The following is a 25,311-nucleotide window of genomic DNA, read 5'->3' as shown; positions in this document are numbered from 1 at the left end:
ATCATAATCACAAAATAACTTCAGGATAATATATTAAATCTATTTTTCTACTTTTTGTCTTTTAGTGTTTTACTGATTTGAAGTTTCAACGGTTCTTTAAAATACTTAAAAGGGTTTGTGTCATGTCGTCTAAATTAATATCTAAAGCCATTTGTACTAAAAACTTTGACTTTTTGGTGAAGTATTGAAAGAACATTGAGGGTATAAAGAGAGCTTGTCATAGCAATAAAAGCAAAGGTGAAACTAATAACATTAATAAAGACCCAGCAACATTTCACTGTGGCAGTAGTACCACATCAGTAAGCCAGGATCCACGCCAGGATTCATTATTATAATAAATAATAATAATTAATTACACCTGTGTATATCCTGCAATAATGCCTGATATATTCTTCCTACATTTGAGGAAAAAACACAATTGATTTTCTCAATTTTCTAAACTTTGAATTTGGAAAGTTAAAACTAATGCATACTAAAGGCACTTCAGACCCACAGAGGTGGTTTGAATTATTCTGGCACAGGTTAAAAAACATGACGTCACCAAACAATGTGCACAAGCAAGAATAGGACTTTTTCCCCCCAGCAGACATGTTGACTCATAGTAGTAAAAGCACAGGTGTTACTATTAACATTAACAATGGCCCTGTTACATCTGACTGTCATATATATAACTGTCCCAGTTAGTCATGACAGTGTGACAGTGATTCAGCATGCATCAGCAGCATGCAATACTAGGACACTGAAATATAACCGTCATTAGCCATCATTAATTTTATTATTCACACCAGCATTTCATGTTTTGAATTTTATCATTTATCATGTAGTCATACATGTGCTATTAAGAGTCACTGATTAACTTTGGTCAAACTGGGCCATCTTGTGGTGATAGATGACTACACTATTATACAAAGAAAACCCAACACAGTCTTGGTAGAACTTATTAAAGCATTTCCATTGATTTAAACACAATTAAATTGTTAAAATAGTTTAATTCATGCTGTGCTTATGCATCCAAGCACACACCAATACATCCATTTTAATCTCCATACTGTAAGAAATCTCATAGCTGTTACTAATGTCACTTTTTGATGAAACAAAACTTTATTTCAAGTCAAACGTTTGAAAACCCTTCAAGGAGAAAAGGCATTACAATCTGCATAAACTCTCAATGTCTCCTGCACTGAAGACAGACAGCAGGTTTTGGTGACAGGCAGGATAAGACTGACCCACGTTCACTCACTGCCAGGCCTATTGCCTTTCATAGTGAAGTGAGGGCCTGGATCATGTGAAAGAGGGCGGAGGGAAGATATGCCCAAAAGGTCATGTAGATGACATGTTGGCAGAGTAAAGCTAACTCTGGATGGTTGAACTACATTCAGTCATTCAACATTTTCAGAGGTCTAATACATTCTCAGTAAACATTAATATAGGCTATCCTATACATTGTGTATTTTTGCTTAGTGACAGTAGAGCAAATATACATTACAATCTGCTGCAATCTGCCCACAGAACCTTTTGTTTATTTTTCTCCATTGCACTCCATCTATTGCACCCCGATTTCAAGTTTTTAACCCTTTCAGTGTGGTTAAACATTGTGATGATTAGGAACTAAGGCGTCTAAGGCAAACTTAAGATCTGACTAAAAATATAGATATAATTTGATATGTCCAAATCTGAGGGAAATTAAATATGAACACAGGAGACAACCACAGAAAGAAAAGTAGTTGTTCCATTACAATACTGCATGTCCTTATATATACTATTAGTTATAGCTAATAAATATTTGGCAAGCCTATCATTTGCCAAACAATCTTTTGTTCAGATAAAATACAAAATGCACCATTGGTGGGTTTGTGCCAAAGGATGTGGCGATTATCTACAGCAAGTGCACCTGAGGACATTTCACAGTTCAAAAAAATTGCCTCGATTCTGACAAACACAAGCAAAAACTTGTGGAGGCCTGTGAACATTATAAGTGGTGACTGGCTGTTGCGGTCTGGTTTCATTGCAGTTCACAAGGCTGAGGACGGAACAATGTGAGGGGGGCCGTTGACCATGAAGTCTGTGAAAGTCAGTTTTCCCGTCCTTCCTGTTTTATTCTGCTTTTTCTTTGCCACCATCTACTGCCTTCACAGGCTCCGGATCGTCCAGCAGAGCTTGACGTCTCTCCCTTTCTTTGATCAGCTGCACACCACAGTAAGTCACAAGTAACACTGAGAGGGTGGACATAGGAAAACCTGGAAGAGACACAAAGACGGAAAGAAAGAGGAAGGGAAAGGGGAAAAGGAGACAAAAATGAGAACAGAAAAGTATGACTTTAAAGGAACGCAGCTGTCATTGTGCTCTGTAGAGGTTTGACTGGAGATAATCCTCTAAACAACCCCCACTGCTTTGTGGCTCAGATTCTTTTATTCTAAGTAAAAAAAGCAACAAAGAGGATGTTAAGTAATGTGATATCTGGAGGAATGGCGCCCCTTGAGATTCTGTTGCTTTTGATGTCTGTCTGTGTTGTTCTCGCTTTGACAAGAGCTGACAGGAAAGCCTTCAAGTTTAATTTTATATAATATACCCTTGTTGTTTCCTACCTTTGACAATCAGTCGTCTTCCCACCAGTTTGGCAAACTCCAAATTGTTCAGGGAGAGAATGTTGTAGAGGACAATGGCCCAGAAGTTGGCAGCATTGAACACACCCCGGATTCTGCGTGACATGGCTTCACCCATTGCACCCTAGAGTAGACAGTAGACACAAGTACATTGAAGGAAATTGCACAGAATTACACGTTGCATACTTCCATATATTGATGGGTTAAAAAAAAAGAGCAGTTTCTCACCTCTATGGTAGAAAATGGTGGAAGGGAGAAGAACTTGGCCACCCACAGCTCAAAGTTGAGGCCGAAGCAGTTGAAGAAGGACCAGATATAAACCAGCTCACATGGACCCAGCCACAAGGTGGTGATAGCAAAAGTGCAGAAGGTTGCCAGGAGCTCCTTGAAAATTTTATCGTGATCGCCACCAATATAGTCATAGACATACCTGTAAAATTACAAGTTAGATAAAACTTGATGAAAGATCAAAATTGTCCGCTGGACTATAGGTTCTGTCACAGGATTTTACACTCAAACACTCACCTGCACAGCCAGTCATTGATGCCTCTGTCAAAGTGCCTAAAAAGACAGACATTTTCCATGTAAATATTTTTGCACAATTTGACAGTTCAGCATTGTCAACAAGGACACTACACAATGATTTCTTAAGATTGCACACAACTGGTGCAAGTCACACGTACGTCTCAGCGAAGACGTAGAGCATGGTGATACACTTGGGAGGCTGAGGCGGGTCCAGGTGGTCCAGTGTAGCCACAGTGTTGATGACACCGAACATCATGGCTGCTTTTACCCAGTCATACACCAGGTTGGAATAAGCCAGACCAGCTGCAAAGGCACACATGGAAACAAAGCAAGTTTCCTACAGGTGAACTCATAGGTGTAGCCCTTTAGTGAGAACTGAATGTGGACCAGTCATAATGACTGTCATACTGTATAAATAACTCACCCAGACACCAGTCAGAAAGCTTGGTGACCAGCTTCATGTCACTGGGGATTGTCAAGATGTAGAGGTAGTGGAAGAAGACATCCACTATCAGAATAACTCCCAGATGCAACAAGGCCTTCGTAGTGATGTTCCACATCTCCCTTTCCTTGCGGGTCAGCTGGGTGTTGTTTGCCTGTGGATTTTCATCATTATTATTATTTATTTTGTAAAATTATAAGACTATCCCAGGAAATCATATACAATAGGAGAGATATGGTCTATTAAGTGACACATTCAATAATTATTCTTTAAGATACAACAGTAGTATTAGTAGTACCAGATAGGGTTTAAAAGCTTTTTACATTTATATTAATTAGAATACAGTAAATTAAAATATAGCATCAGTGTCTTTGTTTTCTGTCTCTAACAGTTGTTTTAAATTTAGTTATATAAACACACGCTATTATGTGTGGGTATTACATAAGCCTTCAGGAGTCTTCTAGTACAATGAACATTCATGAGTGATGGCTAAATAACTGCTGTCACATGTCAGTTTGCTGCTCACTGTTCATTTATCCTCCAGTCGGCCACCACTTTCAGTTGAATTTTAAATCCTCACCTGGACATGATACCTGTCGAAAGTCATGATAGGTCCAAAGAAGAAGAAGGGGAGGTAGAAGTTGTATTTTAGCAGGTCAGAGAATGTGAAGTTGCCGTCTTTCTTGTCACAGTTCTCCAATGCGAAGCTCATACAGCGTATGATGCTGAAGCCGCAGCCTCCATAGAACAGAATGTCTTGCAGGTCAAAAGAGCCGGTCACCAAAGATTCCTAAAGAAGGAGTCAGAGTTGTTCTGAGACTCAAACAATATCATCATGCATATGAACTACCCAGTGGATTTGAAACAAGCACAACAATGCACCTGCATATATTATATTATATGTTATTTATTATTGTTTTTTTTATTATCACTACATTAGAAGAAATACAAAAATATCTAAAATTACATTCAGTTATATTACTTATATCACTCACTCACTTACATCAGTATAAGACACACTACACCAGATCATGGCATCGCTATGTCTCTTAAATTTAATTCATAGTGTTAGTATTGCATTATTATTGTGCACAATAACAATGCAATATCATCTGATATCTGTGGTAATGTATCTGCATGTATTTTACTCTTAATACATGAGAGTACCTCTTAATAATCTTACAATACTTGTTTTCTTCAAGTTCTTTCTTTCTTTATTGTTTTTTTTTTTTAATTTTCCAAGCATATTTCAAGGATTTCCACAATTTAGACTGTAATTTAAAGTGCTGACACTGTTTAACTTTTTCTGTCTTTTCCATCTTATTGCATTGTTTTTTTCACTTGGCTTCCTGTAAGAGCCATGCAACGCCTCGCAATCTACAGAAAAAATTAAATTACATCACTTTAGTTCTCAGACATTTCCAGTGGCTGTCTGTTCATTACAAAACTGACTTTAAGATCCTTTTCTTCGTCTATAAAGTTCATAAGACCAAAAGACGGACATCTCCTTTATCTTCCCACAGCTCATCCGATATCAGGCAACAGAGTATTGAACCTAAGCTGTGGACCCACCCACTCACCTGCCAGGAGTTATAGGGCTCCAGCTTGATGGAAGCCAGCGTGGCCAGGCCGGCTGCAAAGCACATCCACCTGCTCTTGACGAGGGCAACGCTGTAGAGTATGATGCAGTGAGACAGAACCAGAGCCAAGAAGGTCCAGCCCATCGTGATCAGGACTGCCAAACCACCGTACAAACCAAAGATCAAGGATCTGTGCTGTGGGTAAAGAGGAGCCAGCATCAGTGTGAGTGTGTCATGACAGGATTCTTTAATGCTATTCAAAATTTAATGCAACACACATGAGTGGTGTTAGTACAAAAACACGGTTGTATCATCAAGGATGGATATAATTTAGGATGTAAACATTAAATTTTGTGATGACAAAACACAAATATAGAGTCCATGTATTGATGGTTTAAATGAAACACGTGACAAAGGTTATAAAATTCACAGGTTTATTAATGTTACCTTACATCCATCTATACCAATCTTCATTGCAAGCATGAAACAAGACAGAAAACATGTTTCAAACATATTGAACTATTTTAAATATGTCAATATATTTGCAGGAAAGAAACATTGGTACACTCAACAGACAGCGTCAAACGAATGCAACTCATGCCCATGCATCAAGTCACTAGAATGTTGGACCTTGGGGTACAAATAGACAGTATGACAAATTATTTTTGCTCTATAGAATAGGATAGAATAGAATTGAATAACTTGTACAGCTCAAGGCCTAACAATTTACATCAGCACAATATAGCCTTGGATTTAATGTTTATACCAAATAAAACCAACGTATGTTCTCAAGTGGAGCAAAGCTTGAGTTCACATGCAAGTGCACACACAAACACACACACACATGTGTACATATACAATGCATAGATACATAAACACACAATAATATAGATGATATTATACGTGTAGCCTAACTAAAGGACATTCACATGCATGCACGCACCTTTGGAACTAGCAGGGAAAATATCTTGGCAAAGATAACGTGACCGGTGAGAGCAAAAAGGATATGATTGCGGAATGTAGTAAACCACATCATCCATTCGAAGTCCGCAACATCCTGTGGCAAAGGAAGACGATACATTAATAATACATGACAACCACTCTCTGTTGACATCATCATTTAAATCCGATTACAGAACACAATGGGATACATGAACAGATTATTTATGAGTAACTTACCATTTTCCTGCCAAAGTAATGCCATCCTGGTTTCACACTTTCTTTAAAGGCCTTTCTGTTTACATTCTCTGAACAAAGGACACATCATACAGGATATTCACCAAACAATTGCGAAGTGAAATAGCGTTCAATAAATAAAGTATTAAAATGTCAACTCATGTCAATATTTCTAGGTTGAGGAGTGCTTAGGCAGCTTTATTATCACTATGTGAAATAAAAGAATGATCTTAAGAAAAATGACCTGTAAGAGTCCATATCGGAGCAGCTTTAGTGTAATTGATTATTCACAGTGAATTTAAGGTGTGAGAGCACATTCGGTCCATTTGCTGACATCAAATATTACATAATGCACTCATAGCAAATCTTTTCTATTTTTGAGGCTGACATCTACACTCATGCAGTCATAATCTGGTTGTAGGAGATTAGTTCACTAGCATAACCTGAACAAAATGCTGACACAGAAAAGATGAAGAATAATAAAAATATGTGTGATAATAGTCCGAATCATGGCAGCGATGTTGAAACATTCAGTACAGAAAAAATGTGATTGGCAGGCACTCCCTGCACAGTAGCTCTTACAGCTTTTCCTGATTACACTAATGGCCATGAAAAAGGATATCAAAATGTGGGGGTCAGTCAGGGAAGCCTCTTACTTCTGGGAACATGGCCAGGCTTCTATTACGAGTATACAGTGCTACTGTAGCACGCAGTGATGCAGCCAAATGAAGAAGCCAAAAAGTTCAAGAGTCGGATAGTAAGTATGAAAGAATCAAGACAAAAAGATGACTGACAGCACGACTCTGCCCTGACTGCACAGACTGTGACAGACAGTACCACTCTCTGGATTACACTCAGTCTATTCAGATCTGTGTGTTGGGAGGAGAGTTTCAGTATCTTATTGCCTAAATATATGCAAACATTTGGCTGTATATCTGTATATTTATAGGTTTGGGATTTGTTCTGACATATCTCCATCAGGAAAATAATTACAAAAGTAATTAGAGCATCATTAAATTGTCCTCATATTAATAGAATCGTGCAGGAATTCCTTAGGGGAGAAGGAGTCTCTTTTAATTTGCTAAATTAACTGGCAGTTTGAGTCTTAATAGAGCAGTATTATAGTTAGGATTTTGTGGATTTTAATAGAAAATTCCCTTTATTACATGACAGTTGGTGACTGGAGTGTTGTTGTTTTTTAAACTTTTTTTTTGCATGGATTTCAGTGAAGCTCTAGTATTTGTATTACTGATTTTGAACTCTTTCTGAGTTACAAGTGTGTATGTGCTTCAGATGTCTCGTGACATGTCGTACACTCACCGCTTGAAGCTTCAAATATCCAACTGCCTGCCCATATCAATGCCACACCGAGTACAGCTGTGTAGAGATACAGCTCATATCTGGGGAGGGCAGCTTTGATCCCCATGGTGAATCTGCACACTGGAAGCCTAACAGGTTGAAAAGCAATCAGCCAACACAATATTAGATCTGACTGAAGGCAAGCGGCGTGAGTACGAAGTAAAAACAGACACATAAGAAACAAGGGTTTTTAAGAAATTTACCAAGATTTATTGATTCAGTGTTTTGAGGTTGATTTGTGGGCAATGGTGGCTTTTTTTAGTCAGATCTGAGACATTAGTGTGACAGATTTGTCTTAGAAACACTAATAAGATGTCACTAATAAGACAATAAATGTCACTAATAGGACAAATCTTGAGTGTTCAATTTATCGATTCAGAATTAAACATTTTACAGTCAAGTGCAACAACAACTTCATTCCTTCATGTATGCCTCCATATGAACACAATATTCTCTGTGCCAGCACCAACAAGTACATGTTTTTCATGCCCGTTTAAAGAGGTGGCATTTTACTAATAAGCCTTTAGGATTGACAGGGCAGTGACTTAAATAGTACTGCAGAGCTCTGGCTCCTCGGAATCAGCATCGTCAGCTGCGCAACCCAACCTCTCCTTCCTATTATAGCTCTTGCAGTTGGTCTGCTATACAGCAGGGCAGCTGCAGTGCTATGTGATCTGAGAGGCGTTGGGGACTCACTTCATAGAATATTTAGCACCGACTGGAATGACCAAGAATGGTGAATCGGATTGAGAAAACAGACAGACAGTTACTTTCCAGTGGAGAATAACGCACTTATACCTGTATCTGTATGTGTGTGTGTTTGTGTGTGTGTGTGTGTGTGCGTGCGCGCGCGCGCGCGCGCCAGGCTCATGTCGCGCACTTTGAGTTGAAGTTAAAGTTGCACTGTGTCCAATTGCCAAAGTGTAACCATGGCTAAGCAGGACCCCTGCATAGTGTCCTGCATACAAATTTAGGTTTTCTGTTACACTGTGTACAGAGCCGTAAACACACAGACCTTTACATTGATTTATTTTCTCTCCTCACTGTTATATTTAACCCTTTGTACAAATAAAATAGTATGTTTTTACTAACCTTGTATCCGCTTCACACTCAAGAGGGCGGCAGGGTTTACAGCCCGACTCTTCACTATATCAAATAAATAAAAGAAAGAAAGAAAAAAAAAAGGGGGTGGCGGTGGTTTTCAGCAGGTTGTCTAATTCATCCGTCTTGAGGGGGGCTTGCCGCTGCCGCTGCCGCTGCCTGCGATCACCAGCCTCGGCCAGTCAGGATGTTGCGGACTCAACGAAAGCAGGAGGAGGAGGAGGTGGAAGGGGGATATATTTATCCTTCACTACTGCACCGCAGTGAGGGGTGGTCCACACCGAGCCCATCAGACCTTACTGGAGACCATAAAACACACTCTGGGACAATGGTTAAACATGGGGAAGGATCCATCAATAGGAGCATCTACAGTCTCCAGTCAAAGATACAGACCGGAGGAATATGCAAATATCACATAATGTGAATGAAATATGACTTGGACAATTACCAACGCTGCTGCTAATCACTGAATAAAGTTTTTGGGTGAAGTAGGTTTTGTGTTTATATTTGACTACCACATTATAAAATCACAATAATATCTGATAAATCTGGTGATTTCCTTAGTTAGAAGCTGTTGTGTGAGAAATAAAAATATCATTTTACCAACACTCTCTATCCTTAGACACACACACACACACACACAGACAAAATAAACCTAACATTTGGCTCCATGGCTCATCTAAACCCGATACTGCGGCTGATGTGATTGAATACAAATGCAGGCAGTGTACTGTACATAATCATTATGAATGAGAGCACAATTACCTAACTTAAACACTAGGTGGCGCTCTCGGCTCGTTCGCATTATCCGCAGACGGAGACAGAGCACACACACCAAAGGGTTTTGGATTACTGACAACTATTTGCTCGGATTGTTAAACAGGCTGTTGTTTCCCTCGGCAGCGTGTCACAGCCGTAGCTATAGTGTTCGCATACTCCACTACACAGAGTGTGTTATGTTTGAATGTATTCTTTGTGTGCTAATAATAAAAGAGCTATAATTTGTTGCGTGAGAGCAACAGTAATTACAGAGGAGAGGAAGCTTGAGAAAGCCGCGTCCAGCCAGCTGCATGGGTTGAGCAATGTAGTGCGGCTGACTTTGCGCTGCCTGCCTGAGAGGATCCATCAGAGAAACAAACCGCCCCCTCCCACTCCGGGTGCCCCCGCTTCAGATGCAACTCAAAATACATAAAGCCTCCATGTTGCACGGGGAATGTAGGACCAGCAGATATGAACTGTCTGCCTTAAAAAGTGTTAGATAACTTTAATGTTGAACAACTTGCGTTTGGTGCATGTTTTTTTTTCTTTTTCTCCTGTGTGTGTGTGGACAACCTTCCGACGGGCCTCCTTGTGTTTTCAGCGCTGTTGCAGACACGGCCTCACATTTTGGATGTTCGGCGCTTCACGGCTAACCTACGCTAACTTCAGCTAGTTAGCAATTGGCTTTATTTTATTTTCTTTTTTATATATATATAACCATACACGCTTTCGGTGTCGCTCACAAAAAAAAAAAAAAAAAAACTTGTTCGCAGCGATGATATTTCGCGGAGAGTCATAAATGACAGCCATCCACTGGCTCCCATTCACCGCCGTGCTCGCTGGCTGGCTGCCCCGCTGCCCGCACTCTTCTCCCCGGACGGTCGCCTCGCTTTGTGGCTGCTCACCCTCGTCTTAAACGGCTAGCTAACAGTAGCTAGCAACACGAAGCAAGGCGCGACGAATAACATTGTGGGAAACAAAACAGGAATAACCACCACCCGCCTAAATGGACCACATGTCCATAATAACCCAAGTTTCCAACCCGAAGGAGGAGGAAATAATATCCTTTAACCAGGAGAAAGGTAAGGACCAGCGAAACAGTGAACTAATGCTAGCTGGCTGGCTAACTACTTTTCTCGACTGACGTTAGCTTGTAGCTCGGGCTTGCTAGCTGCTCTCGTAGTTTAAAACACTGGTTGCCTCTTTGGTGGAGACATAACTATAGTTAGTTAACACACTCATTATAAGCAACAAGTTTATCAGAGAGGTCCCGAACAAGTTAATGTACTAGCCGAAGAGCGCTCTCAAAGACGTGTGCTCTTATCCCATTAACTCATTTGTTGTGCACACCTTAAGTTAAACCTAAAGATGCAAAGTGCAAACTATTTTTTTTCTACTTTTCTTTGTGTGTTTTGGCTCCATAGCCGGACTTCAAACGAGCCGATATGTGACTCACTTTATGAATCACGACCACAAGTAGCTGAGAAGTTCACGGAGGTTTGAGGTCTTGAGAGGTAGCAAAAAGTTTTTTTTATGACGAAGCGAGCATGCGGCCAGAGGACAGCTATCTGCTGTCAGTAACATGTACTATAAAGGAGCACGGCGTTTTTCCTTACGACACAGCTTTGATGTGGGAAGGACTGCGGTCACCTCGCAGGATGCACAGATTTACATCACTATCATTTCATCTGTTTGTGTAGCAAACAGTGAAGCTGCCTCAACCCCAGCGAAGACGAAAGGTCTTGTGTCTTCAGATGCTGTGTGCTTTATAAGGCAGTGTTTTCTTATTTATACAAGTACAAACACCCATGTATATGTGTTTCTCAGGGTCAAAATGGTTCCTTGCCTTCATTATCACTCTGTCATTGCTCTGTCATTTATTTCTCCACTAACTTTAGCACGATCTACAGCGGAGGTCACATCTCTCCTTCAAGACCGTGGCTGCTAATATTCATTCATTCCCATTCCTGGGGCATCTCTATCACTTTCCGGGTCACCCGGGCCCACGGGACGTGTATCAGTATCACATCTCAAACTGCACTTGTCAGGCCATTAGTAATGTGAGAACTTGAGTCTTTCAAGCACAACAATGCATTCTCCTCCGAGGCTACAAAGGTATCCCCCTCAGTCACTACTATGGATTCAGTGTGACTTGAACATATGTGTGCGTCACATGAGATTATCTTTTCCAGGTATGTGGGAGATATGGGAGATATCATTGCAGGTTAGGATTTGACCCACGCAGTATCCAAGTTTGGCAGGAAAATATGCAGATTCCACTGCAGAGGTACAAACTGTACAAAAAAGCTTGATGTTACATGACAGAAGAGATTTTTATCGAGGCACGGTTATTTTGCTTGGAAGATCTCAGAAGCTATTTTTAAGGTCTTGTTTGGATTTTGTCAAAATTTGCTGCTCGGAGGTTGTGTTACCGTGCTGGGATAAAGTGAGAGAGAAGTCATTTCAGGTCGCGGGGTATGAGTGGTGCTGAGATGATTAGTTAATTAAGTGGTTAGTTAGATAGGAAAATTCATCTGCTAATGGTTAAAATGAAATTGGATGACTGCTTTAAGTCACTGTTCCAGTAAAAAATTCAGACCATGCAGGCTGTGGTTTCATAAAAGCAGATTTTTTTTCTCCCCGCTTTTATTTCTCTTTTGTTTTTGTCTTTTGCCTGATGGTCAGAGAATGTAAGCAAATGTAAGGCATTGTTTTGAGCCTGTGAAATGTGAGTTTTTTTTATATGACTTAATTTGAAGATTGATAGTTTTATTTAGCAAGTAAGTAAACGTATAGTGAAACATTTGTTTTCTCTTGGGCTCAGGATTTGTTGTAGTGCTATCTAAGGACACACTGAAGGTCTTATAACTTAAATCAAGGCCAAGTATTGATAAATTATTTCAAATGTTTAATTCAGTAAAAAATATATATTCAGCACATTTAAATCTGTGTCACCTGCTTGCTTTAAAAATCACAACTAAGAGTTGTATGTTATGCAGGACACAGTTGAGTTAGAGGATAAAGTATAGCAGTGCTGTTGTTTGTTTTGTTTGTGACTTCTATTTTTTTCGTAAGAATGAGTCACACAGACTTCTTCTCTTGGGGCTAAGTCAAATATTACCATCTTTATAGGAATAGTATGGCCACATCCTTTCTTCCATTTGTTCTAGACACTTTGAAAACAGGAAGGTTCGACTGTGATGTGCATAGTTGTCATCTGTGTTATGAGCAGAAAGTTGTTATTAACAGGTAAAACATTTTTCTTGTTTATAACAGGACTCTTTATTCCCTGAGTTTATTATACAGCCAGCCAGTGATTCCACTGTCCCTATCTGTTGCCGATAACTTAGAGTACAGCCCATCCCAGCAGCTGTCCGAGAGGAATTTGACAGGTAGTCTTCCATTGCTTGAACAGGCTCCAAACTGTCTGGACAAAAATTGACCACCTTTGCTCTCAGTGGTGCTCTACTGGCTGTCTTACAACATGTGCCTGCCTTCACATTGGTCCGGCTGCCAAGCTGCAGCCTAAATATAGAATCGCTGCCCTGTTGGCCAGAGCACCACTGACCTCGAGGCCAAGTATAACTACTTGCAAAGATGACAATGATCTTTTTCTTTTTTTTTTCTTTCATTCCTGCAGTCAGAACTAGGCTTTAGTACGGAGAAAGCTCTTCTGGTCTTATTGGATCGTTTTTTTTCTTGTTGGGATCTTGAACAGTGTTGGTGTAGGGCTGTATTTAAAGTCAGTACTCTACTCCAAGTTTTGCACTGGGGCCTGAATGCATTTGAGATATGACTGGGTGGCTCTTAGTCTGTAGTCATGGAGTCATTCCAAGATGTTTCTGAAGATTGTTTTACACGTCGTGGTGTGCATTGAGCGCTGCAGTTGTTCATTGACTGTCACTGTAAGAAAGGTTTTGTCAAATTTCAGCAATATTATTAGCCTGTTTATTTATCGTGGGCTTCTCTATTACAACGACATGGCAGCACAGTGGTTAGCACTGTCATATCACAGCAAGAATATTCTGAGTTTGAATCCATAGCTGGTTGTTGCCTTCCTATGTGGAGTGTGCATATTTCCTCCAATAGTAAGTAATTGTAATTTTAAAATTCACATACATGTGAGCCTGAACAAAAGGGACAGCTGACACAGGATAAGCAAGTATAAATCAGTTACTTAAAATACTTTAAAATAGATTTATTTCTGCACATTGTTTTCAATTGATCTTCCAATTTAGAATTCATAACTAATAATTATGGGCTTTATTTGTTGTCCGTGGTTAGTAAGTGAATCAAAAGATCTGTCAGTCAAATTGGGAACAATAGCAGCCGGGCGTACTACGAACGAAGTTGAACAAAGCCGGACTATCTTTGTGTTATCTAGCTTGCCAAAATGTAAACATCAGAGGTAATGGGTATCAAAACTGGTTATGAACTTTAACTCAGGTTTTCGAGCTAGGTAGAGCATGAAGCCTTGTTTTCTCAAAACTTCGTTTCAGATTTAAAGCCCTAACAAGAACTCATCATTCCTTAACAAGGATTTTGTAGTGGAACATTTTCAGGAAAATGTTGTGGAAAAACTCTTTTTTTTTTTTTTTTTTTTTATGACCCAAACCTGATCCAACACAGTCTGTAGATGCTGTGTCTTCATTATTCTCGTAGTATATGGCCATGCTTGCTTTAAATGGTTAATATTACCTGCACTACTCGATGCAAACAGTTTGCTCTAGAATTGCATAGTTTGTTTGTGTGAAATTACTAATGTACGACAAATATGGTGTATTCCCTCAGCTGACAGGGAAAGGGTGGTCCTAATCAATTATAAATCAGAAACTCTGAACATAACCTCCTCTGACGCAGGTCAGGTGTACAGCATACCATATGTTACTATGGTGATCTAGCCAGGTTAAAAGAGAGACACTTAAAACTCTGGCTTTAGGCTCAACATACCACCCTAACCCATTAATCTTGCTTCGTAGTACTCTTCTCATGTTCCAAATAATTTATTTTTTTGCTGCATGACAAGCCTTTAGCTTCCGTTTGGATTACAGTGCCTTTTAAAGTTGATTTATAGATAAGGGCTGCGGCGATAACCGCATTACCACCATTATTATCATTACTGTCATTGCTGCAATTTTTGTTTGGTCAATCTCTCATTTTGTAATTTATGATAAACCAGGTTATGCTTCAGGGCGACCTTGTGATTGACAAGTCAAAGCTCAGTGTTAAATGAGGCAGTGCTAACATACTCAACCGCACACTCATCATACTCAACACAGGCGTCATGGGAATGACGGTGGATGGCTAACAACAGTATCTGTTTTCAATACAAATAATGGATAAATAATCATGGACACAAGTCAGTATTGGATTTATTAAAATCTTTAAAAAAACACTCTATATTCCAAGCTGGATTACAAAGCGTCTGTGAGGGATGCAGTCGCACCAGAGCCCACGTTGAATGGCACAATGGTAATGTTAGTCAGCCAAACAATGGTAAAATAAAGTGGCTGGCGCTCAACCATGGAGAGTAACAAGGCGTTGTTGGTTTTAAGTGCTGTAAGAAAACTTAAAAAAATATATATGTACAGCTACACAAATTCAGATGATTATTTAAGATATGACCGCAGGTGATTTAGTGTACTGGGTGCATTTTTATTATCAGCTGCTATTGATCTCTTCCCTCTGCCATATCTCCCAGTATTGATTTAGTAGCCTAATGTCGCCCACAGTTACATGCAAGTGAAACGTTGCACCGTTTCGATTTTAAAAGCAGAGGCTGGAAAATTCGAGGAGCAGAATTTTAAATCTGAATCTAAGAAATTTCCACACCTCCATTTACTATTGCTTAATTAATTAAACAGAATTCACCCTGTCATGAGTGAATAACCCCCCCCTCCCCCAATCCACTCCAGGTGAGCGATGTGTGGTTGAGGCTCTGCTCTGTGTATGACTCAGTAATCCTGACTGTTTTCTGAGGGTCTGTTTTCAGGGATCGACTAGTTGTAGTGATGAGTCACAGGAAGCTGACAACTGCCTCACTGTCCCAATTTTACAGTAACACGGAGCTGAAACGACAAGTCCAGTTTAATAAAGGAAGTCGTGTGGTCCTGATTAGGTTATTTTTAGATTTACACTGAGTGTACTGTGGCAGATGTGATCATCTTGCAGCAATGCTCACTAACCAAATCTACGGGATCATAGAAAACAATTTGGCTAATTTTCCTTCAGGGTTATTCCAGAATCCCTAAAAGAAAATATTCTATAATTATATGCTCCGGTGATATCTCCAAACAAATCTCTAAATGAGTTATGTGGTGGTTGTTGCAGTGTTGTGTAAAAAGTTAGGTATTTTCCAGTGGATTGGGTCAGATGGTGGCCTTTTATACTCTGGAAACATTGGGCAGTAGCTGGAATTTCTCCTGCATCCTGTTTCATTCCTCTGCTGTGTTACCACATTTTGTTTTGAACTAAGAAGACGGGATCGTGTTTTCCTGAGGGGTTTCTTCTGCTTACATTACATTAGATTTAAAAAGTAAAGGCATGTCTTGTCTATTCATGGACCTGCTTTGACTTTTTGTTCACCAAAAAATGTTAATCTGTCTGTTATTTGACTCATTTCTTTTTCACCTTAAACCCCCATCAATGTGTCAGAGTCACAGATGGTATATATTGTCAATGGGTAAAGGCCCATACAGAAAAAAAATCTTAAGAAATCCAGATACAGTTTCAGTCACACTGCTCCATCATTACTGCTTGTCTGAGCAATTCCACGTGTTCAGGTCTTAGGTTACTTAAAATAGTCGCTGGATGTTGTTTCATTGTTGACGGATGCATATTGTACTTAACTTGTCTGGAGATGAAGGAGCCTGTGTCACTGATAAGATATAGTCTAAATACCCAGCAATGGCGTGCCCTAGCTTGAAAGGCAGTAATTAATGTGACTGGAAGATGGTGATAGAGGGAAATGACAGAGAGATTGGGGAAGGCAGAAAGTGTTTCATGTAGCTGTGACATGCTGTTATTCTGTCAGTGTCTGATATCTTTCCTGCAGTTATGAGTATTTTTAGCTGTGGCATATAGAATAGAAGTAATCTTCTTAAAACAATGGTGTGGTAACGGCACATTATGCCCATCCATGACATGATATGAGGCTTCGGCTCCTTTGTGGTCTAAAGATACTGGGTTATGTTGGACAAACACTTGAAAAGCTGAACTGATGTAAAAATAGTTGAAAGGTTTGTTGCCTCGTTCATTGTGCGCCAGCTTGTTTTTAAGAGCAGTCGTCTGATGTGTTTTCTTCATGCACAGCGTTTCCTATGACAAATGTCTGCTGGGTATTTGTTTAAGGTCAGGAGCACAGAGTGGCACAATATCAAGATGCCAAAAGACATGACATAATGCTATTTGCTTCTCACTGGTCTTCAGTTGCAAAAGCATTCTGGTTGTGTGAGCAGGAGGAGACTAATGGGTGTAGAGGAATGCAGCCTTGTATAGGCTCTGTGGGGTCTGAGGGCCTCCCACCACCACCTCCTCCTCCGCCTTTCGTCTCTTGTGCGTGTCCAGGCTGCTTCAGTCACTCACCTGCCAGCTGAAACATGGGAGGGGAATCGTAAGTGAGCTTTCAAAATGGAGACTCCTAGGCCAATCAGGTGACAGGATCCACGACAGGGCAGAAAGGTTGGAGGGAGGAGGGTGCAGCTCCCAACTTGTCACTATTAATAAAAGCTCCGTGTCTGATTTAGGCCCTGTGCCGTAGTCCTGGAATGAGAGGCGATTTGCAATCAGAGCAGAGCACGATCTGAACTGTCGCTATGTGTGACTGATGAAGTCACCCAGCCGGCCAAGTTATTTTCTGATCAGTGGTTCTGCCAAGCTGGGTCAACAAAACCAGCTAATGCCATTTAATCACACTGTCAAGGTCTCACCTATTGTTGTGATTGAGTGTAGCTCACAGCACCGTGGCCACTTAGAAGAACTGTAACACACATCATTTGTTCCCTGTCATTCCAGCAGCACCCACAGCTGGGCAAATAACCAAATGTAAACGATCCCCAGCTTCAGCCTGCTCCATTTTTTTTTTTTTTTTATGACACAACATAGATTTGCATATCCACTTCTCACCCTCCACTCTCCCACCCCCTTCCTTTTTGTTTTGACAGCGTCCCAGTCGAACAGCAGCCTAAAGAAGCAGAGGAGCCGGAGCATCTTCAGCACATTCTTCTGCTGCTTCCGCAACTACAATGTGGAACCGCCAGCCGCCAACAGCAACACCAACACCAGCTCCCTGCCTCCACCTGTTGAGGAGAATGGATCGCCTCCCAAGGTGGGCTGCAGCTTCACTAAACACACTCTACATGATTGTTGTTTCTTTATCTCTGTGGATCCGTTTAGTCTCTTTTTTTGTTCTCCTTCCTACCCCTCACCCGGTTTATGTTTGTGTGTGTCTATCTCTCTTGTATTGTAGTGTGACCAGGTCGAGGTCATCCCTGTCCCTAGTGTATGTATTGCTTTCTTTTTTTCTTTTCCTTTGCATGCAGGCTGAGTGGGCTGGTGCTGGCACATCCTGTCTGTGTGGGCTCCAGTGCTCCTCAGAGAGCTTTTGCTCTGCTACCGTACTGCGGCTCATTTTCAGCCGATCGTAGCACTGGCTGTGTGGAAGGTGTAGAAGCACCTGTGGGTTTAAATGGTGCCTCAGTGCCTGATCTGCATGAGTGACACTTGGTGGTTTGTATGCCGTCAGACATACTGTGACACTAACTGTCTAACAAGTGTAAAATCGTTTCTCTTAATTGCCTCAGGTGCCTCCATGCAAAAAGTAAATCCATTTATTGTGCTACTTATCCATGCAATTGAATAATATTAGTTATTAGTAATATTAGTCCACTGTAGCTCGTAGTCTTTAGGGTGAAACTAATTCATCCCATCCCTCATGGAAGGACTTATAGTGATCTGGGTGTCTGACCAACATGCCAGGCAAATCACCAAAATCAAATCAGTGACTGCATGAGGTCTTAAGATCCATCAAAAGTGGATGGGTTTTTTCAGACTGCACTGTACCTGCACTGAGCCATAGTTTCCACATGACTTCATCAAGTTTCTCGTCATTTTCAAACTGATGCAGTTTCAGTGAAGCGAACACTGCTCGACAGCGGCAGCTAACCTTTGCATGGCCTTTGTGAGCATGTGCAGAAATATGTATTCACCCGCCACAGATTTGACAGAAATCTAAGGAGATTCAAGAAGGTGGCTATTTTAGGGGAAATATCAGGTGGTGAAGAACTCCCAGGGGTTTTATTTTGAAGTGGTGGGTCCATTAAATGCACCATTTTAGACATGGCTTTATCTCAGCTGCACTGTCTCCGATTGAGATGCTCTTCCTTAACATGGTGTTGGCTTTTCTGCACAGCCTTGCACAGTAATTTATGCAAAGTATTTGTCTTCTATCACCCGCTGTCTCTCTCTCAGATGCTCTCTCTCTGTCCATATATCTGACATTATCTGCCTTGCCCTCTCTGACAGCCACCAGCCAAATACCTCCTACCAGAGATGATAATATCTGACTATGGCAAAAAGTGTGTTGTGATTGACTTGGATGAAACGCTCGTCCACAGCTCGTTCAAGGTAAGAGGATTCTCACGCTCAGACTGAGTTTTACTGTTGATGTTCTGCAATTGTCAGCTGTCTGAGTGAGTGTGAGCTGGTGAAGAGACATAGTAGCCAGGTGGCTCGACCATCTAAATCTTTGCGTAATCATAACTTTTGCTACCCTGAAACCATAAGTACCATAAGAGCAATTACCTCTGTCTTTATAAAGCATACTCTATACATGCCTAGCAATGAGAGTAATATATATGGTATATCATTATCTTTGTCTTTATATCCAAACTTAGCCAATAACCTGCAGGACATGAAAGCTGTGTCAAACCCATTAGATCCCTGTGTAAACAACGCCAGGAGGGGGAGCAGGTGGTAGAGGATGTGCTGTAGTAAGAACAGGAGCAGTATCACAGTCCTGACTGTGCACTTCAAATAAAAGCAGAGTTGTTAAAAACAAAGTCTGAAAGGGGCTCTGCTGAGGTTGGCAACCAGCTACAGTTAATACAACAAGCATTGTTACATATAAAGTTTGAGGATGACCACCCTGTTAGATTATTAGAGAGGTTGCAGATGAAGGGAGGACAACGAGGAGAGATTTGTTTTGGCAGGAAGAGGAAAATCATCAGTCTGTGGATTGTCAAGTTTTAGTGTTCCTAGCAGGACCTCTGCTGATCAGTCGTGGTATTACCAACAGTGTGAATGACACTGATATATTATTGTGTTTCTCCTCACAGCCCATCAGCAATGCTGACTTTATTGTTCCAGTGGAGATCGATGGTACCGTTCATCAGGTACTGTGCACACACAATAAATGAACATTTTGAGTCGTGTACACCTTTTATTACGCGGGGGCCAAGAGTTCAGTTTCTATGAAGACCCTGAAGAGACTGGCTGTTATCCAGTTCAAGTAATCCAGGATAGGCTGTGTGTATCCTGGTTGGCCTATTCATGATTACTTGCACTGGATGGCAGCTGCCAGCGAGAGGCAGTGAGAAGGAAATCTAAACCGTGAGTGAGAATGTCTGTTAGAGAGACGGTCACCAAGCTGAAGACTTGATAATGCAAGAAATAAGTAGCATCATTTTTTTCTCTAGCATTAAAATAATGACTGCTGTAAATGAAACTGAAGACTGTAGTTAATGACGCTCCGCTCACTTTTTTTAATCGTGCGTTTGTCTGAAATTTTGTGTTAAATCGAGTATGTCGTTTTTCTTTAACGTTGCCTAAACTCTGTGGTGTGTCTTGCAGGTGTATGTGCTGAAACGACCCCACGTGGACGAGTTCCTCCAGAAAATGGGAGAGCTATTTGAATGTGTGCTCTTTACAGCCAGTCTTGCCAAGGTAGGTGTAGAGCCAACCATGTTTCCTGTCCTGACATGTTTTTGGTTGCAAGCCAGTGACAGCCACGGAAAAACATTTTTCTGTTTCCTTGTTCTGCTCTGTATTTTTTTAACCTGCTCTTTGCTGTCTGAAATTTCACACTTCCACTGTTTCACTTTCCATCTTCCGTCTTTTGCACCTTAGCCAATAATGCATGGGTAAGTTGAGTAAGAATGAGAAGGAGAAATAACTTCTCAGGGCCAGATGTTTCCGTAGTATCAGATCTTCATCGTGCTGTGTTGAAAGCTGAGTGTCGGTGATGCTAGAATAGTGAGAAGTAGTGCACGAGTAGTATTTCCTGAGGCGTCTTCCCTGTCCGGTAAACACAGTTGTGGAGTACGACCTGCTTTGCTTCTTTTGGGAATAATCGTGTAGCATCTGCAAGTTGTTTTTACTCCAGTTAAGGTGTATAATCACAAAACAATTGCACCAAAACCTGCAATTTGGATTATTATTATATGCATGCTTTGTCTAATATTTGTTTTATAACACATTTCTGTGTGTATTTGACAGTATGCAGATCCTGTGGCAGACCTGCTGGACCAGTGGGGTGTGTTTCGAGCACGACTCTTTAGAGAATCCTGCGTTTTCCACAGAGGGAACTACGTCAAAGACCTCAGCCGGCTGGGACGAGAGCTCAACAACGTCATCATCGTTGACAATTCACCCGCCTCTTACATTTTCCACCCCGAAAATGCTGTGAGTCCATACTACTAATATATTTGTCACAGTCGGAAGCTGCTTCTGTTATATAATTTGCATTGCCACAAAAGAAGTTCTGCGTTTCGATTGCTTGCAGCCATGATGTATACAGTCTATTCTCTTAAATAATTCTGTATCTACCCAGTCAAACTAGTTGTAATGTCAATACAGAGAACATAATGCTGGTGTTTATGTTCAACACTTTGAGAATTACTTCAAGATGTGGTTGCTATTTTTAAAAAAATCTTTCTTGTTCTGTTCCCATTTTGATTATGGTGGTAATCTCGACAATAAATACTTCGTTGGTACTGAATAGAAGCTAAGTGCAGGTGCTTTTCTGATCTTTAAGGTCCCAGTCCAATCCTGGTTTGACGATATGAATGACACGGAGCTCCTGGACCTGCTGCCTTTCTTTGAGGGACTCAGCAAAGAAGAAGAGGTTTACGGAGTCCTGCAGAATCTAAGAGGCAGGTAGCAGGACACACTATAGCACTGCATGTGCTCTCCACCCTCCTCCGATGATCTCTGCCCCCTTTCTACAACCACATCTCTCAGACTCAGGCAGATCCTCCCTCACGCGCCCCTCTTGTCTCTGCCCCAAGGGGACGCCTTGGAGTCTCACTGTGGAAACCTTCACGTAACCCCTCGTCTCCGCTCTCATCTCCTGGTGACTGGCTGCCTTCTGAGTGCCATCAGAAAAATAATTAAAAAAACAAAACAAACACTAAATATCCCAGGAGCACTGTGTTTGACAAAAACCACACCAGAAAGTGTACAGAGCGTCCTAAGTTGATAACATTGGGGACAAAATGCTAAGAGGAATGAACTCTGGTCTTTATTTTCAAACCAACAAAGTTTTACTATTCGGTGAAGTGCTTGTTTTAAAACCAAAAAAACAACAAAAAAAAAAACAACAACTTTTTTTCTGAAACTTCTTTTGTGGTACCACACAAAAGTCTGAAAAGATTTTGTCCTCGTATTGTTGCTATGCAGGCAGTTTCTGGTAGTAGAAAGGACTGTGATTCTCTTTTCTTACTGAATGAAGTGCCTTGTGTGAATGTTGTTTATATGAGGAGATATTTTGTACATGGCATATTTCCAGAGTACTTCAGTCTTTACACACACAATATGCTTTAAAGTATCTTGATATAAAAGTTTTACTTAGTTTATTTTTTTCAATCATCAAACGCTGGGTAAACGTCTCCATAGTATTCTTTTTTTTTTTTTTTTCCCAGTATGCTTGTGCCATTATATAGATGTGACTTTGTTTCTTTCAGCTTTCATTATACGTAGAAATAGTTCATTTTGTTTTAGGCAAAGGAGTACGTTGCGCTCCACCTGCAAGTACAGTAGTTCTTTGCGTTTGATAGTTTGATCTGAAAGCTCAGATAACATTGTGCCATTTATTATCCGTCTCTCACATTATCCCCCGTATCACATTTTATTATTTGCCAAATAAGGAAATTATTTTTTAACAGGCTTCATATCTTTAACAGGGGTTCAGCTATAACTGTTAAACCATCAGTAGTAAATATAGCATTATAGTTTTTATTTTTTTGACAAATAGCTGTCAAATACATTTGTATGTTTTTAATGTTATGAGATCCTTGTTTGTCTTATTGTGCTTATCATACGGCTAGCTTTTAGCCCACTTTTTTTTTTTTTTTTTTTCATTTTTTGGGCACACACCAGTGGTGCAGCTTCACCCTTCGGGGATGATCTTTCTTCTCCAGAATTGTAAACAGTTGCAAGGTTATTCCATTTGTTGTTTCAAATGGTCTGGGATCTTACAGTGACTAGGTCGAGTGCCATGTTTTTATTATTTTTTTTCACGAGGTCTTTCGGGAATATAGTTTAGTGTTGGATCCGGTCTGGACAGCATTAAAATCACACCACTCTCTCCTGATTCACATACGGCGATGGCCCCGCCCTTGTCCAGTCCTGGTGTAAAACCAGTGGAGACAATGTGTGGTATTTACCTTCCCAGACTCTTTAACTGCTCTTCACCTCAGTGCCTATGTTTTGAGAGGAGCCACGCAAACCGAATGCTGCAACATTAGCTACCATGGCAATAACCTTTTTTTGGTGGGGAGGTTCCATCCTAAGTGTTTGGTTTGGGTGTCTAGAGCACTTGACACGGCTAACCTGCGGAGGCTGGAAGTAAAGGCTAGCCTCATTATCACAGTGACTTTTAGTGTTTATAGGAACCTTAAAACATGAATTTTTCCACATTATTTGATCTGAAAACTGGACACATAATTTACTCCTTTTAGTTATTTTAGAATCAAATTTAAATTATTAGAATGTCAAAATGTTTTTTTCAGCATTAAAATACTGAAACAACTTGAATGTTGCTTGGTCTATTTCAGCAACAGCAGCCAAACGCCCTTGTATATCGAACTACATTGCCATAGTTATCAGCTTTTGTTGTGGAAGAAAGTTAAAAAAAAAAAAAGAAGAAAAAAAAGACACTTTCCAAACCTACAGATGGGTGCTCAGTCCTGGGCCATCCAGACAGCCTCCAAATGTTCGGGGCCAGCTCTAAATGGAACACTACTGGGGCACTGCAAAAAGGACTGTGAGGAACCTCATCATGGCATTAATGCCTTACTGCCTGTGGAGGCACAAAGCAATGTTTCTTCATTAATTCCAAGGTTACATCTACACGTTTTAAGCGTCGTCTCATTAGTGTTTTCTTATGGAGTGTGAAAACAGCGCAGCCATATATGTAGAGCATATACGGTCAAGTGAATTAACATTGTGAGACAATAAAATGAAGCAATGAAGCATGAAGAAGCTCTCTGCTCCCATCAAGGGATTGTACGCTCCAACAAACCTCATTTGCTTTATTGCTTGGTTTATGGGTCATGATGTTATATTAGAGACCTACACTACTTCATAATTTCCTACATTTTTTTTTCTCTCTCTTCTCAAGTTGAAAGGCTGCTGCTCCATCAGGCATATTGAAATATTTTCTTTCTTTTTGCATAAGCATCTAAGCATTTGTGTTGGTTGTTTCAGTGCAATGTCTTTTTATAAGAAGCGTTTGGTCAACTCTTCTCAAACCTCTCAATGATTACCTTTCTCTGAAAACGTTGTTTGTATCATTGTGATATTTTTCTACCTACCTTTTGTCAGTATTTGGTTTGAAAAGTTGCGTATTGCCCATTGTATCCAGCTCTTTATTTTCTCCTCTTTATTTCAGATCTGTAACGTCCCCCTCTCTCTCTCTTGCCTTTGGTAAGAGCTCTCAGTCAGGTCTCGTCTTTCCTATCAAGGGACGTGTGTGTGTGCGCACAGGCATCTTGTTTGTGTATTTACAGTATTTCTTCGTGTATCACCTCACTCATCACACATTCATTATTTTTGTATTGATTTAACACCAAAGTTCTACAACACTTGAGTTCAAGTCACGGCGCTTTCTTTTCATTTTGGTCAGTTTATTCACTTTTTTTTTTTTTTTTTTAAACACTTGGTTCTTGTTGGCTTAATTTGAGTGTTTGCAGCGTGTTGTCATCCTGAGCTTCATTTTTTTCCTTTCTTTCCATAATAAAAGGCTTCATTGAAACAATTTTGTGTTTTTTTTGTTTGTTTGTTTATTAAAATGTCTCTTATTGTACATGAATTAAGGCCAAAGATCATCACTTCAACTTGGTGTGATTGGGGTTTCCATTGTCTCTCTGTACCTGATACGGTCGATTAACTCCAAAAGTCATGAGAGAGAATGTTACTGTGTTCTGTTAGTATATTTTACGTCTTTTACCATTAATATCCTTCCAGACATGTCACAATAAAGCACATTTTTATGGAGGAATGTTGCTTGTCTTCTGTCAGCAGATTAATGACAAGTGTTTTTATTTAGCTCGAATAAGCTGGCAGTAGTGAGATCATGATAAATCTACTTTTAGCTCTTTCCTTCACTTACTCCAGTAAAAATATCTTTTTAGCTACTAATTGCTTCACAATACACATTCGCTGTGGCATCATTTTGTTAAGGTTGTGCAATGTCACAACATTTATTTCTGTCCAGAGTTGCATTCATTTTCCACCAAAATCTTGTATTGATGATGGGAGGCTCGCACCA

At 40.3% G+C, this 25,311-nt stretch overlaps 2 protein-coding genes across 4 annotated transcripts; one reads left to right on the top strand and one right to left on the bottom strand.

The window, feature by feature from the left end:
* Nucleotides 1-1,078: 1,078 nt before the first annotated feature.
* Nucleotides 1,079-9,353, bottom strand: hhatla (hedgehog acyltransferase like, a). 2 transcript variants are annotated; one of them, XM_010742156.3, is made up of 13 exons: nucleotides 8,778-9,353; nucleotides 7,647-7,774; nucleotides 6,330-6,397; nucleotides 6,094-6,207; nucleotides 5,598-5,618; nucleotides 5,151-5,345; nucleotides 4,151-4,360; nucleotides 3,553-3,724; nucleotides 3,287-3,431; nucleotides 3,129-3,164; nucleotides 2,832-3,033; nucleotides 2,586-2,727; nucleotides 1,079-2,237 (listed from the first exon to the last, which is right to left on the bottom strand). In XM_010742156.3, exons 2-13 carry the CDS (start codon nucleotides 7,750-7,752, stop codon nucleotides 2,095-2,097), a joined length of 1,554 nt encoding a protein of 517 aa, XP_010740458.2. In that variant the 5' UTR covers nucleotides 7,753-7,774; nucleotides 8,778-9,353; the 3' UTR covers nucleotides 1,079-2,094. The 2 variants fall into 2 exon arrangements, with proteins under 2 accessions (XP_010740458.2, XP_010740459.2); XM_010742157.3 differs by lacking the exon at nucleotides 5,598-5,618 and having other exon boundaries at nucleotides 8,778-9,352.
* Nucleotides 9,354-9,485: 132 nt separating this feature from the next.
* On the top strand, nucleotides 9,486-24,797 carry LOC104927957 (CTD small phosphatase-like protein). Of its 2 annotated transcripts, XM_019257266.2 has the most exons (8): nucleotides 9,486-10,627; nucleotides 17,708-17,871; nucleotides 18,013-18,045; nucleotides 19,068-19,169; nucleotides 19,880-19,936; nucleotides 20,394-20,486; nucleotides 21,039-21,224; nucleotides 21,577-24,797. In XM_019257266.2, the coding sequence occupies exons 1-8, from the start codon at nucleotides 10,552-10,554 to the stop codon at nucleotides 21,700-21,702; spliced, it is 837 nt and encodes a 278-aa protein (XP_019112811.1). In that variant the 5' UTR covers nucleotides 9,486-10,551; the 3' UTR covers nucleotides 21,703-24,797. The 2 variants fall into 2 exon arrangements, with proteins under 2 accessions (XP_019112811.1, XP_019112812.1); XM_019257267.2 differs by lacking the exon at nucleotides 18,013-18,045 and having other exon boundaries at nucleotides 9,489-10,627.
* The last annotated feature ends 514 nt before the right edge of the window (nucleotides 24,798-25,311 follow it).

Source organism: Larimichthys crocea, chromosome X (genome assembly GCF_000972845.2).
Source record: "Larimichthys crocea isolate SSNF chromosome X, L_crocea_2.0, whole genome shotgun sequence".
Classification (NCBI taxonomy): Eukaryota; Metazoa; Chordata; class Actinopteri; family Sciaenidae; genus Larimichthys; species Larimichthys crocea.
This window is presented reverse-complemented; position numbering and strand designations above follow the sequence as displayed.